This window comes from Rhinoderma darwinii, chromosome 1 (assembly GCF_050947455.1).
Source record: "Rhinoderma darwinii isolate aRhiDar2 chromosome 1, aRhiDar2.hap1, whole genome shotgun sequence".
In the NCBI taxonomy this organism is placed as follows: Eukaryota; Metazoa; Chordata; class Amphibia; order Anura; family Rhinodermatidae; genus Rhinoderma; species Rhinoderma darwinii.
The window spans coordinates 629,868,379-629,883,638 of record NC_134687.1 but is presented as its reverse complement, the minus strand read 5'-3'; the positions used below and the strand labels follow the sequence as shown (position 1 = coordinate 629,883,638).

Here is a 15,260-nt window from a genome sequence, read left to right as displayed (position 1 = left end):
CCAATCACTGGGTGTGTGTAACTTCTGGTCGCCGCCGCACTTCCTGTATTATGCTGGCGAAAACTGCGAATTGGAGTCTGGTGAGTCCCTGTGTATTCAGATGAAGGGGTACTGCGTGCAGCGAGAGGAATCTATGTGTACAGATGGAGGGGTACTGAGTGCAGCGAGAGGAATCTATGTGTACAGATGGAGGGGTACTGAGTGCAGCGAGAGGAATCTATGGGTACAGATGGAGGGGTACTGAGTGCAGGAAGAGTAGCTGTGTGTACAGAGGGAGGTGTACTGAGTGCAGGGATAAGAGCTGTGTGTACGGATGGAGGGGTACTGAGTGCAACGAGAAGAATCTACAGTTGGAGGTGTACTGAGTGCAGGAAGAGGAGCTGTGTGTACAGTTGGAGGTGTACTGGGTGCAGGAAGAGGAGCTGTGTGTACAGTTGGAGGTGTACTGGGTGCAGGAAGAGGAGCTGTGTGTACAGTTGGAGGTGTACTGAGTGCGGGAAGAGGAGCTGTGTGTACAGTTGGAGGTGTACTGGGTGCAGGAAGAGGAGCTGTGTGTACAGTTGGAGGTGTACTGAGGAGCTGTGTGTACAGATGGAGGGGTACTGAGTGCGGGAAGAGGAGCTGTGTGTACAGTTGGAGGTGTACTGAGGAGCTGTGTGTACAGTTGGAGGTGTACTGGGTGCAGGAAGAGTAGCTGTGTGTACAGATGGAGGGGTACTGAGTGCAGGGATAGGAGCTGCGTGTACAGATGGGGTGGTACTGAGTGCAGTGTGAGTGACTTATGTGTACAGATTGAGGGGAACTAAGTGCAGGGTAAGTGACCTTTGTGTACAGATGAAGGGGTACTGGGTGCAGGGAGAGGTGCGGTGTATACAGATTGAGGGTTACTGAGTGCAGTGCTTTGCCTTATTACATTCCTGGCTGAGGTATAATAACATGTGCGGCCGGTTCTGCAGATTGTTGTCCTGATCTCTGTCCCGGTAACCTCTCCCCCTGTGGTCCGGGTGCAGGGACTTTGCACTAGAAGCAGCAAGGGGGGGGGGTCATGTGACTTAGGTCTTCCTCAGTCACATGGAGATCTGTTTATTTCTCCCCCTCCCCCGTTGTGGGTGCCCCGTGCTCTGCACCCCTCCCTGGTTTATTTCAGTCTGGGAATAGCTGGGCACGGAGCTGCTTGTGGCGTCGCTGTAAGTAAGGCCTATTTCTGGCGTTGGGGCTGAAACGTCTTCTATTCCTTCTTATGTGTCCGTTCTCTCTGCGCTCACGATCCGTTTTTTTATTGACGTGTTAAATGATGGGTATTTCGGAATGAACCTTAGTTGCGAAATAATTATGTCCTGTCCCTTTAAGAAAGTTGTCACTTTGGGCGAATAGAAACCGTTCCATCCTGTCAACTGCGACCGTTTCTTATTAACCCCTCGCTCTTCTATAGGAGAATCTGTCCGCACGCTGCATTTATTTATGGGTAATGCTCAGAAGCCCCCCACTTACTGCCGTATTATCCTGCACTAGACACCCGCACTTTTCATGGACACATTGCGGTGGCTGCTGACGTTTAGTCCCTTGTAGTAACACGTTAGTCCTTCCCATAGAGGCCGCTTGCTTCTCCGGTTACAGAAAGTTGGGGTCATTTAGTTTTGGTGCGACGGCTTAGGGGCGACCTAATCCCAATGTCCAAATATATCAGAGGTCAATAATGACCTGTTTATACCCAGGACTGTAATGCCAAGACAAGGTGCGGGAGGGACATCTACAATTAGAGAGCATGGCGCCCGCACATCAGGTTCAGTCTCCCAAATAGGGTTTTGGTCCAGACTCCTTGTGAAGATGCCCCGAGACCTGAGTGAAAGCTACCAAACCTCCTATTTATGGCACACAGTGACTCCACCAGCAGAATAGTGAGTGCAGCTCTGGAGTATAATACAGGATGTAACTCAGGATCAGTACAGGATAAGTAATGTAATGTATGTACACAGTGACTCCACCAGCAGAATAGTGAGTGCAGCTCTGGAGTATAATACAGGATGTAACTCAGGATCAGTACAGGATAAGTAATGTAATGTATGTACAGTGACTCCTCCAGCAGAATAGTGGGTGCAGCTCTGGAGTATAATACTGGATGTAACTCAGGATCAGTACAGGATAAGTAATGTAATGTATGTACACAGTGACTCCACCAGCAGAATAGTGAGTGTAGCTCTGGAGTATAATACATGATGTAACTCAGGATCAGTACAGGATAAGTAATGTAATGTATGTACACAGTGACTCCACCAGCAGAATAGTGAGTGCAGCTCTGGAGTATGATACAGGATGTAACTCAGGATCAGTACAGGATAAGTAATGTAATGTATGTACACAGTGACTCCACCAGCAGAATAGTGAGTGCAGCTCTGGAGTATAATACAGGATGTAACTCAGGATCAGTACAGGATAAGTAATGTAATGTATGTTCACAGTGACTCCACCAGTAGAATAGTGAGTGCAGCTCTGGAGTATAATACAGGATGTAACTCAGGATCAGTACAGGCTAAGTAATGTATGTACACAGTGACTCCACCAGCAGAATAGTGAGTGCAGCTCTGGAGTATAATACAGGATGTAACTCAGGATCAGTACAGGATAAGTAATGTAATGTATCTACACAGTGACTCGACCAGCAGAATAGTGAGTGCAGCTCTGGAGTATAATACAGGATATAACTCAGGATGAGTACAGGATAAGTAATGTAATTTATGTACACAGTGACTCCACCAGCAGAATAGTGAGTGCAGCTGTGGAGTATAATACAGGATGTCACTCAGGATCAGTACAGGATAAGTAATGTATGTACACAGTGACTCCACCAGCAGAATAGTGATTGCAGCTCTGGAGTATAATACAGGATGTAACTCGGGATCAGAACAGGATAAGTAATGTAATGTATGTACACAGTGACTCCACCAGCAGAATAGTGAGTGCAGCTCTGGTGTATAATACAGGATATAACTCAGGATCAGTACAGGATATGTAATGTATGTACACAGTGACTCGACCAGCAGAATAGTGAGTGCAGCTCTGGAGTATAATACAGGATGTAACTCGGGATCAGTACAGGATAAGTAATGTAATGTATGTACACAGTGACTCCACCAGCAGAATAGTGAGTGCAGCTCTGGAGTATAGTACAGGATGTAACTCCGGATCAGTACAGGATAAGTAATGTAATGTATGTACACAGTGACTCCACCAGCAGAATAGTGAGGGAATAGTGAGTGCAGCTCTGGAGTATAATACTGGATGTAACTCAGGATCAGTACAGGATATGTAATGTATGTACACAGTGACTCGACCAGCAGAATAGTGATTGCAGCTCTGGAGTATAATACAGGATGTAACTCGGGATCAGTACAGGATAAGTAATGTAATGTATGTACACAGTGACTCCACCAGCAGAATAGTGAGTGCAGCTCTGGAGTATAATACAGGATGTAACTCAGGATCAGTACAGGATAAGTAATGTCATGTATGTACACAGTGACTCCACCAGCAGAATAGTGAGTGCAGCTCTGGAGTATAGTACAGGATGTAACTCCGGATCAGTACAGGATAAGTAATGTAATGTATGTACACAGTGACTCCTCCAGCAGAATAGTGAGTGCAGCTCTGGAGTATAATACAGGATGTAACTCAGGATCAGTACAGGATAAGTAATGTCATGTATGTACACAGTGACTCCACCAGCAGAATAGTGAGTGCAGCTCTGGAGTATAATACATGATGTAACTCCGGATCAGTACAGGATAAGTAATGTAATGTATGTACACAGTGACTCCACCAGCAGAATAGTGAGGGAATAGTGAGTGCAGCTCTGGAGTATAATACTGGATGTAATATGGTCATCAGATGACGTCGCTTTGTTGTCTGGTCTAGCCTTTACGTGTCTGGGGTTTTCCATCTTTTAGTGCATTATTCATTTTACGGTTGGGATATGACTTCCGCACTGTGTCGGAGCAGAGATGAGACCTTCTCTCTCCAGAGCTGCATTGTCCGGTCTGTCACATTTCTTCTGTTGGGTGCTGGCTCAGTGCACCGAAGACTGGTGGAGTAGTTTTAGGTCTGTGCCGGCGTTAGGCTGGGTTCACACGACCTATTTTCAGACGTAATGGAGGCGTTTTGCGCCTCGAATTACGGCTGAAAAAATGGCTCCAATACGACGATCTGTCATTTTACGCGTCGCTGTCAAAAGACGGCTCGTAAAATTACAGCCTCGTCAAAAGAAGTGCAGGACACTTCTTGGGACGTTTTTGGAGACGTTTTCTCATAGACTCCAATGAAAACCGCTCCAAAAATGGCCGTGAAAAACGCGAGTTGCTCAAAAAAACGTCTGATAATCAGGGTCTGTTTTCCCTTGAAAACAGCTCCGTATTTTGAGACGTTTTTGACTCTGCGTGTGAACATAGCCTTACATTTCGAGAGCAGAGTCCACTATAAACCAGAAGGACATTGCAGGTTCTCATCCAGTCTCCTGTACATAAAGCTTCTTCATCGTGTAATGAAAAGTTCTGCAACTTTCTTATAGACTTTTTCCCACATTTTTCATTATTGCTGTCAGTGAATGGAAACACTTTATGTCTACATCTGGATGCTGAAAACCAATCTTATTAGAGATGAGCAATTTTTTATTTCGTATAGACAAGAAAAATATGTTCATCTCGTTTCTGGTCCTGCTCACACAGCTGAGGGTTTGTTACAATTGTATCCAGTCTAACAATTTCTCAGTGAGCTAACTATAGCAGCACATTTCCCTCCCATCCTGATGGTTTGCGAAAATGTATCAGCCTGGCGTCCATACTGTTTATACAACAAAGGATACACTGGATACAATTGTAACAAACCCTCAGCTGTGAGAACTATCATGTCAGGTTAGGTTTTTAAACTTTGAATCTAAACAATGTTTCCATTCACTGGCAGCCAGCAGAGGTGTTTGAAAATGTGGAGGAATTGAAACACAAAGCCTATTAGAAAGATCTCGTTCTACAATGAAACTTTATTTACAGCAGACTGGACTGGCCCTTTATCTGGTCTCCTATCATACAAGGAGGGGGATGTGCGGAGCTTTTGTGACTCTGATGAGGGTAGTTGGTAACCAGTCAGCAGTACAGAGATGAGCACAGCCCTCCCATCCCCCTCAGTATAAATAGCCTCCGATACTGGCACATTGTCACAACCTTCACAGCTTCCAGGTAACTGAGAGTCAAATGACTTTCCTGGCAGAGACGTTGCCCTCCAGGCTGTGAGCCCGGCGCTGGCGCTGATCCTCCGGCTATTTACAGTCAGGAGAAGATGTAAGAGGCAAACATTAACCCCGAGTATGACCCATCTGGATATCTGCTGCTGAGGCGTTGTCCTCTGTTATCTACCGCTTATGGCCTAGGGTACCCCCGATACTTTTACTTACAGAGAGCGTATTCTTTCTACGTAAGTAAAGGGTTAATCATTGTATAACAGAGCGGCAACTTTTTAATATCCCTTTGTGTATCAATTCTTCACCGTTTCAGGATCACTGTTTGCTGTCAGCGACTGAGAATATTCTTGTTTACCTCAAGGGGCTAAAAACTCTTCCTGTTCATACAGCTGAGGGTTTGTTGCAGTATAGATAATATTCCTTATGGGCTCCAGATTGATACATTTTACCTGCACTGATACATTGTAACGATGAGGACGGAAAAGAGATGTAGGTTATGTTCACACAGCGGACTTTGCTTAGCGGGCCCCGCCGCAGAATTATTCCTGGCGACAGCAGGAGGGCTACTACTCCCATTCACTTTAATGGGAGGTTTGGGCGGAATCCGGCCGGAGATCTGGCTGGACGCTTTTTTTTGTCCGCTGAAAAAAATCAGCTAGCGGGAAATATAAGCGTCTTCCTCCTGTTGAAATGAATGGGAGGTGGAATTTTGTAGCGGAATCCACCGCAAAAATCCCTCAGAGTGATCATAGCCTTAGGCTGCTGATGGGTTTACCTCACAAAGCACTGAAATATTGTAACAAACACTAGGCCAGGGTGGGTATTCCTCCTCTGTAAACCGTTTTTTCACCGACCGCAAACAGAGATGTTGAAAATATTAACTCCGATGTTTGACCGTTCCTTGAGCTGGAGTTTGGTTGGCGGCGGTCGTCCTCGGGAGCTTCTTGTGGCTTCTGTCGACTTCGCCTCAGTTATCATTGGATCTTGCGAGGGGTCGTAAATGTAAGAAGAAAAAACCAAAACAATGTTTTACATTTTGCGGCTTTACACCACCACCGGTGCCTCCGGCACAGCATTGACATATCCTCCGACACCACATGACCGCCGCTGCTGTCGCTGACGTTCATATATAACACTATATACTATTCAAACATTAGAACGTGTGATAACCGAACAGACCGCAATAATAAGATAACTCCTGAGGGCTTTTCCTACCGTTCACTTGGGCCATACTCCCCAGATTATGATCGGCTGCAATGAGAATGATCGATCGTACATTGGATCATTCGTATGAGTGATCCGACCATTAACGTGTCCATGTTTGTCTGATTATGCCATAAACGTTTTCTTTCAGCTGGCAACGACCAAAAAAAATCCAATTTGACAGAATACATTACTAGCAGAGAGTAGTCGGCCGTTGGCCATTGCGTAAAATTTACGATCGACCGTCGGCCAAACTGGTCACTTTCGGCCAAATCGACTGACCCTTATCTTGTGTGTATGGCCAGCTTAAAAGCATCAACTAGATGTTCCATAAAAGGGGGACTGGTGCAGGTGTGACCGCTGGGACCCCCCCCCCCCCCCCACTGATCCAGAGAGTTGAAATTCCCGGACTTTATTCCTAAGAGAAGTGTCCGTGGAAAACACCTGCGCGTATTGTTTGTCAAACTTTTGTAATGAAATGTAAAAATTTTGGCAAAATTGTCTTGAGGTATAAGTTTGGGTGATTTCATTTTTTTTCTTTTAATTTTCAGGCATGAAGGAGCATCCTTAACCCCGACTGTAATTCAGAAGAAATAGACATTACGACTGTCCGCCTCTTCCATCATGTACACCTTCCTGCCTGAGAACATCGCTCCGGTCAAGCAGAAAGCTTCTAAGGAACAGAAGCCGTTAATTGGTGCCATCTTGCTGGGCATCCTTTTGGTCATTAGCGCAGTGGTCGCTTGGTGCTACTACTCAATCTCTTTGCGCAAAGCCGACCGCCTGAAGACCGAGCTTCTGTTTCTGAAGAAAGATGGATTCATCGTACACAACCACCAAGGCAAGGTGGTTTTCAGAATGGCGTTTCAGTCCGGTGTTCTAGATTTAGATTCCTGCGCAAAATACGGGCAGATTTTATCTTGCACCAGGTCGGAAAAGGGGCCTTTAAAATTTTTTGTCCAGACGGTCATCAAGGACAAGGCCACTGTCATGTGCTACCGAGTGCGCTGGGAGGAGTTTGTGGCCGATACATCGATTCTGCACACTATGTACTGGGATAACGCTTATTGGTACGGAGGAGCTGAGATGCGTACACAGCACTGGCCCATCAAGTTGTCTGGATACCAAGAGCCGAAACCTTTTGTGACCAGTGATGTCTATTCATTTAGGGAAGGTTTCGGGGGAATCTTAGAAAGCTACTGGCTGTCCTCCAATGCGACGGCCATTAAAATTAACGCGTCTGTTCCTTTCCATCTCGGGTGGAACAGCACGGAAAAGGTTTTTTTCTTCGAAGCAAGGTATAAGGATTCTCCTTATAAGCCTCCTCCTGGCAAACAGCCCTTCCCTGAGCTAAGTTATAGAGTGTGCGTCGGATCAGACGTGACCTCCATCCACAAGTACATGGTGAGGAGATATTTCAACAAGCCAAGCAGGATCCCTTCAGAAAGTGCCTTCAAGTACCCAATCTGGTCCACATGGGCACTGTACAAGACCAATATCAACCAGGAGAAACTTCTGAACTTTACGGAGAGTATTAAGAAATACAATTTTAATTATAGTCATATAGAACTTGATGACATGTACTCCAAGTACTACGGGGATTTTGATTTTGATCCTGTCAAGTTTCCTGATCCGCCGGCCATGTTCAAAAAGTTAAAGGAAGACGGCTTCAAAGTGACCCTGTGGATTCATCCTTTCGTCAACTATAACTCCTCCAACTTTGGCATTGGCATAGAGAAGGGCCTCTTTGTGAAGGAACCAAGTGGTCGACTTCCAGCCATGGTCCAGTGGTGGAATGGGATTGGCGCTATCCTTGATTTTACAAATCCCAGCACTAAAGAGTGGTTCCAGAACAACCTGAGACGGCTCAGAACAAAGTACGGAATTTCGTCATTCAAGTTTGACGCTGGTGAAACCAGTTACCTGCCTCATCAGTTTAGCACGTTTAACTCCTTGTCAGACCCCAACATGTTCACGAGGAGATATTCAGAAATGGCCGACCAGTTTTACGACCTTGCTGAGCTCCGAGTTGGCTATCAATCTCAAAACATATCGTGTTTTTTCAGGATCATTGACCGGGATTCCGAATGGGGATATGAGTTGGGGTTAAAGTCTCTGATACCCACAGTTCTGACCATCAGTATGCTTGGATACCCCTTCATCTTGCCAGATATGATTGGTGGAAATGCCTACACCAACTTTACGAAAGACATGAAGGAACTTTACATCCGGTGGTTGGAGCTCTCGGCCTTTATGCCCTCCATGCAGTTTTCCATACCACCCTGGCTTTTTGATAAAGAGGTCATTGAAATTGCTCAGAAATTCACCAGAATCCATGAGTCTTTGGTTGCCCCTCTGTTGTTGGAACTTGCCGGAGAAGTTACCGACACTGGTGATCCCATCATTAGGCCAATTTGGTGGATTTCTCCTAACGATGAAACTGCACACAAAATTGATTCTCAGTTTTTGATAGGAGACACCTTAATGGTGGCTCCGGTGCTAGAACCAGGAAAACAGGAACGTGACGTCTACCTTCCTGCCGGCAAGTGGCGTAGCTACAAAGGAGAACTTTATCAACGGACTCCCATACTTCTCACAGACTACCCCGTAGACTTGGATGAAGTGGCCTATTTCACTTGGGTGTCTTAACTGACAGGGTCTTCATGGTAACAAGGCAGCATTTTAGCTTTGCGCCAGCAAATCATCTTCAAGCATTGAGTATTAACCAGCCTCTTCCTCAGTGAAGACTAACAGGCCATAATGTCTTATTTCACCGTTTCATACTACACGTCATGACTTTGTAAATCCTTATCTTATTCTGTACTTGTGATTAAGTCACCTTCAGAGCTGCATTCACCATTCTGCTAGTTGTTTTTGGACACACACAGTAGTCTAGCTCCACCCCGTTGTCAGACATGTGACCTAAGAGCTTAGAACTAACTGTGTAGCTGTCATGTGAGCTCCCACAATGCACTCCTTTCTGGTAACCGGAGACCAGTAGAATTATCATTGCAGCTCTGGATTTGGCTATGCTAGTGTATATGCTCAGCCTTTGATGTTTACTGGGTAGTATTGCTAAACTGTTCTTCAGAAGTGGAGTCTTCCTTTAAGAGCATCCCTGTCTGCACAAGTCTAATAGTCTTCATCCCTATTGGGCCCTGTCTTAGTCGGCCGGGTTAGGCTCCTCGGAGGAGGGTCCGGTGTGACGTATGGACATTCTTGTTGCTCTGCAATGATTAGGGACAGTTACTATGCGCACTTTATCTCATGCTCGGAAGGGAATAAATGGGAATAACCTCCTCCTCCCATCTGTGTAAGCCGCGACCCCCCTCCCCACTGGGGGCGCTGGAGTTTTGTATTTTTTTTTTATTTATTTTTTTTCCCTCTGTCTTTTTGTAAACTTTTTACATAGTCAGATATTCTGTGTAACAACAGGGCAATAAGGGAAATGTGAGCAGATACCATTGCACAGCGTCTTCTGCATCAGTGTGTCCTAAAATGGGACGGTGAGCCATATCACTAATATATTGCACTATTTTCCCCGAAATTCTGACCGCTTCCACTGATTTTGTGCTATATTATTATAAGAAAGGGGAGGTGGGGTAAAAGACGTGGTCGCAGTATTGTAACATGTGCATCATCTCCGTGTTCAGATATATACTAGTATAGCCATTTTCATTCCGTGTTGTAGCACATTTATGAAGTGTTGCATGATGATGTCATCGGTACCACCGTTATTTTGTTGGTAGAGCAACAAATATAATCCTTAATGGAAAAGTCCAGCCATACATGAATTCCCCCCCCCCCCCCCCATAGGGTTTATCCGCTCCTCATGCTCACAATATAAAGTCTTTGTGCTCCGTGTAGTCTCTGTTAGTCTTGAGGTTTTCTATATTGTATTCATGGACCTTATCTCTGACACAAATGTTCCCACGGCACAAACTTGCAAGTCATGTGACAACTAAGCTCCTCCCAAAAACAGATGTGATGCATCATGGGCCATTCTACCAGGTCTGACGCTACAGGGGGGGGGGGGGGTCGTTAGTGTAACATTATGTGAGAACTGGATGTTTTCTTACACTTTGGGTTTTGGGGTCTAAAAGGGGTGTTCATACTGCAGTGCAATGCATTGTGGGAGATAAACCGCTCCCATCCTGTCTTTTTTTAAGTCTAAGCTTGTCCCAGCCTCGGCTGCTGTGCTCCCCTGGTGGTTAATGAGGAGAACTACACTGACGTTTTGCACAAGAACAAGCATCTTCATTGTACGGTTGTCTTGTTCATGTGACTTCAATGACCTCCTAAGTGAAAGTTAACTGGAAGCAATGAGCTGTGATTGCCTTGAATTCAGCTGAGGGCCTGAAACTTGTTTTTCCAGGAATTTTCTGTAGCAATGAGGGTCTTTATTGTGGTCTGATGTACGCAAGCTTTGTGTTCGGTGCCTCCATTGCTTCCTTTCTCAGTGCCTTTTTGCTTCCACTTGCACCCTCCTGCAACTTGCACGTTTTTCAGATCTTATTACATTTGCGTAGATGTACGCAGACTGAAACCATGATCCTCCTGTAAAGAGCAAAAAGATGGAGGCCCTCCTCTTGGCAGCCAACCCGATTCCAGCTCTAATTTATACAAGATCTGATTGCTTCAGCCAATTTTGTTCTTGTAATGAAAGGACGGCGAAACTGGAGAAACCCAGAGTCTTTAGCCTTTTCTTTGTCCATAAGATGGTGGTGAGAAGCTCCATGAGATTCGGCACATCTTCAGTTGAGCTGGTGGAGGGGTCTGGAGAACCCCCCCCCCCCCCCACACATTTTAGAAGATTGGAGTCTACACAGTGCGAGGTTGTTGAGAATATTTTTGTAATGTTTTATTTTTCTATAATGTGGCATAAGCTTTCTATATGTGATAGTGGTCAGGGCCTCATAGGAACTGGTGGGATTTACCTTTTTTGTGTTTGTGCCAAATAGATCAGTAAAGGATAGTAATACCTCCCAGATAATAATAAAGTATGACGTGGGAACATGTGGTCATGGCTTAAAGGGGAGCTTCATGGAAACCTATCATAGAGCAGCAGTGTAGAGATGAGCCGTCTTACCAGAGAGTGCTCCAATGCAGGGTCTGACAGGAAAATGGGCCCAGAGGTCCAGCAGAAGACCACCCAATTTGGAGCCAATCACTTGTAACTAGAGTCTGTTTTTTAAGGGACGTCCAGAATATTTTTTTTCTGGTGGACCCAAAGAACCCCAGTCTGACCCTTCCGCTCTTTAAAGCACACAACCCTATTGTTGCTGACCGATTTGTCACTCTTAAAGACGTCTCATGAGAAACCTCTTTATTGTTCGAGCCACCGTGGGTCCAGCTCTCAAGGATTCTGGCAAACACCTGATTTTGCCGGGAGAAGTTGCTGTTGGCTTCTCATTTCTCCGGCAGGGGAATTGTATTACATCTAACCAATCAAATAAATTGCTGTCCACGTGATACATGGATGGGTCAAGTTCTTAAGAACGGGAGCCGCTGCTTGTGTGTCGACTCTCTGCCCTTTCCCATAGAGGGGGTTCCAAGCAAAGGACCCCTCGTTCTCACATCCACATGCCTATAGGGGTTTTCCAAGTTAAAACTTTTAGGTGTTCGTGCTTTTAATCTGTAAATGTGCTTACATTTGTTATGTACTTAGTTTCAAAATTGGCCCCATTTCCCGATGCAGCTGTGGGGCACATGACTGGTGATGTCACTCTCTGCCCGGTGTGTTTATCAGCCGTACACCTGTTACGTGGACAAACTGTTCAAAGTTTCATCCTGGTATATGACACGTCACTAGTGACGTGGCGCGTATGGGTGTTCTGTTATACAGCCAGTAACGTGCAGGCGCGGTCCCTGCTGTTCTCTCGTTTGCCTGCTTGTGAAGCGAGAGAACAGCAGGGACCGCGCAACAGTTTGACCACGTAACAGGTGTACGGCTGATAAACACAGCGGGCAGAGAGTGACGTCACCAGTCATGTGCCCCAATTTTGAAACTAAGTACATTCCCAGATTAAAAGCTCTGACACATAAAAGTTTTAACGCGGGAAAAAAAATAGAGGTTATAGACCAGGCTTATCCAAAGGGACATCCCTAGAAATCTCCAGAATGGTGCCCCAATAGAGCTTCGTTGGTTTTCCAACTGTGACATTACTGGGCAGAGGGGGCTGTAAAGCAATATTTGGGTAATAGGCTGGTTTTAAGGATAATTTAGTTATGTGACAGGATCACATAATCGTGGTGTGGCGCCTGTGACCAAGCAGCTTTGTTGAAGGAGTTCCCCACTTTGGGCAATCGCTCCTGGGTACAAGGGTCCCTTAAAAATAAGCTGATCAAAGCGTTCCCCAGCGATCGACTGTAACCTATGAGTAAACCGGCTAGTGCATCATTTAAAGGGGCTGTCTGGTTAGATATTCCCTTTTCCTCATAGGGTATTCTCAGCTTCCGCTTGGGGGACTTGGCGCTTCCTTGCCTTATACAGAAGACCCATTGATTTTGGTGGGTGCTGGGATGTTTAATTTCACCTGCATCGCTGGAAATTATGATTCGCCAGCCGCTTCCCCCACGATAACTGCTGATCACACACTGGCTATGGCGACTTTTACCTACGTAGATATAACTCCGTCTATTGGCCACTGGGGATCTTGTATGGCTATAGCAGCCAAGGACTATGGAGAACACCCAGGTCAGTGGAGGAGGAGGGCTAGTTTTTGTTCTTTGTCATGAATCCATAATAAATGTGAATTACCAAAGGAAAATCTCATTTTGTGGAATGTAATAAGCTAAATACATTTTTCTACTGATCTTCTTTTAATACATTTATATAAATATATAGAAACCTTTTACATCCGTTTTTTTTCTTGTAAATAGCTGCGTACAACGTGTTTACAGATGTATATGTCATGAAAAGATAGAGCGTATAATAGTTCATTATGCACAAGAAACTCTTTACAGATCAAAGCAGAGTATTAATGGATCACGTTTCATTATAAAAGGGAATTTACCAGTCCAATGTTATTGTGTGATGTGCCTTTTAAATATCTGTTCATGTCGTATAGTTTGTTGGACTATTAATAAAAGTATTGGGTTTGTAAGCATTGTCCTGATGTGTACTCACAATGTCTAGAGGGATGAATGTCTGAAAGATGACTGGCGCCGTGTTCCGACGACGACTGAGACGACTGGCGCCGTGTTCCGACGACGACTGAGACGACTGGCGCCGTGTTCCGAGGACTGAGACGACTGGCGCCGTGTTCCGAGGACTGAGACGACGGGCAGATTTATTTAGACTGTCTTAAATTTAGACAGGTTAGAGTTAGGCCTCATGCACACGACCGTAGTGTTTTTCTAGTCCGCAAATTCCAGGACCCTGTTCCGTGAAATGTCCTCCGCAGTTCATCCGTATGTAATCCGCAGTTCATCCGTATGTAATCCGCAAAATGCGGATGAAAAAAAAAAAAGCCTAGGTAAAACAGGATGACGACAGAACTCATTCCCGGTCGTCGCCTAGCAACACTTCCGCAAACTGCGGTTGACACACGGAGGTGTACCCGCATTTTCCACGGGCCCATTAACTTCTATGGGCATGTCCGCATCGAATTTGCGGGCCGTAATAAGACATGTCCTGAGTTTCTGCGGCACGGATTTGCGGACATGCGGAGACCCGTGAAAACACGGATAGTGTGTATGGACCCATAGAAATGAATGGGTCCGCAATTCTCCCGTGGATTTGCGGGGGAATTGCTGACGCAAAAACACGTTCGTGTGCATGGGGCCTTAGACTAGAATCTCCATATTAATCACAGTGGCTCATGCTCGATGATAAATTTGGCATACCTTTAGACACTTTTGTTAAACTTTAGACCGACATTTTTGTGCCAAAACATTGGTGCAACGTGGCACATTTTAAGCAACGCCCATTTCTGCTAAACCACCGCATCTCCTCTATTGAGCCACGCCCCCTTGTCAAGTGAGTCGCAAAAAGTGTCTAAACCGATGATAAATGTGACACACGGCACGCGCCCCAGAATTCTGTCTTCATTTGGGCTGAGATCTTTGGGGGTCCTGAGGAGACCTTTAAAGGCTATGTAAACCTTTTGTACCACTTTTTTGTTATTTTTAAACATGTTTCGAATTGACATTGATCAAAAATGTTTTTTACTGTTTGCGACGCTGCTTTTATGTACGCACTACACATAGGAGCTGCATAGCGTAGAAAATATTTACTAAATGTCAATCTGAAACATGTTGTTTTAAACACTAAGGCTTCGTTCACATCTGCGTTGGGGTCCCGTTCTGACCATGAGGTTTCCGTTTCCATCACCATTGATTTCAATGGTGACAGAGCCGGTGCCCGTGGTTTCCGTTTGTCTCTTTTGTGCACCATACCCGTAGTTTTGACGGAAGCAATAGCTATTGCTTCCGGCAAAACGACGGGTGGGGTGTACAAAAGAGACAAACGGAAACCACCGGCTCTGTCAACATTGGAAACGGAAACCCCTTCCGTCAGTGTCAGTTTGTGTCTGCTCAGGGTCCCGTTCTGACAGAAACCTCCGTCAGAACGGGACACCAACGCAGATGTGAACAGAGCCTAAAACGGCCCTTTACCTGCAAAATCGTGCGGCCATAAATGTCATATTAATTAATGGCCGCATGCTTTTGCAGGTAAAGCGCCGTTTTAGCCGCAAGATCGTACGGCCCTTAACTGGCTATTTGACAGTCGAGCCAAACTTGTTTTGTTCTCTTTTTTTTTTTTTTTTTTAAATTTACACTTTTTTCCATAAAAAACAAACACCTATATGGCCTCACCGCGATTGTA

At 45.4% G+C, this 15,260-nt stretch overlaps 1 protein-coding gene across 3 annotated transcripts; it reads left to right on the top strand.

The window, feature by feature from the left end:
- MYORG (myogenesis regulating glycosidase) lies at positions 1–13,544 on the top strand. Of its 3 annotated transcripts, XR_012851158.1 has the most exons (3): positions 1–80; positions 6,982–12,278; positions 12,344–13,544. XR_012851158.1 is itself a non-coding variant. In XM_075842721.1 (2 exons), the coding sequence occupies exon 2, from the start codon at positions 7,055–7,057 to the stop codon at positions 9,077–9,079; it is 2,025 nt and encodes a 674-aa protein (XP_075698836.1). In that variant the 5' UTR covers positions 1–80; positions 6,982–7,054; the 3' UTR covers positions 9,080–12,318. The 3 variants fall into 3 exon arrangements, 2 of the variants coding, with proteins under 2 accessions (XP_075698836.1, XP_075698845.1); XM_075842721.1 differs by lacking the exon at positions 12,344–13,544 and having other exon boundaries at positions 6,982–12,318; XM_075842730.1 differs by lacking the exons at positions 1–80; positions 12,344–13,544 and adding an exon at positions 1,118–1,187 and having other exon boundaries at positions 6,982–12,318.
- The last annotated feature ends 1,716 nt before the right edge of the window (positions 13,545–15,260 follow it).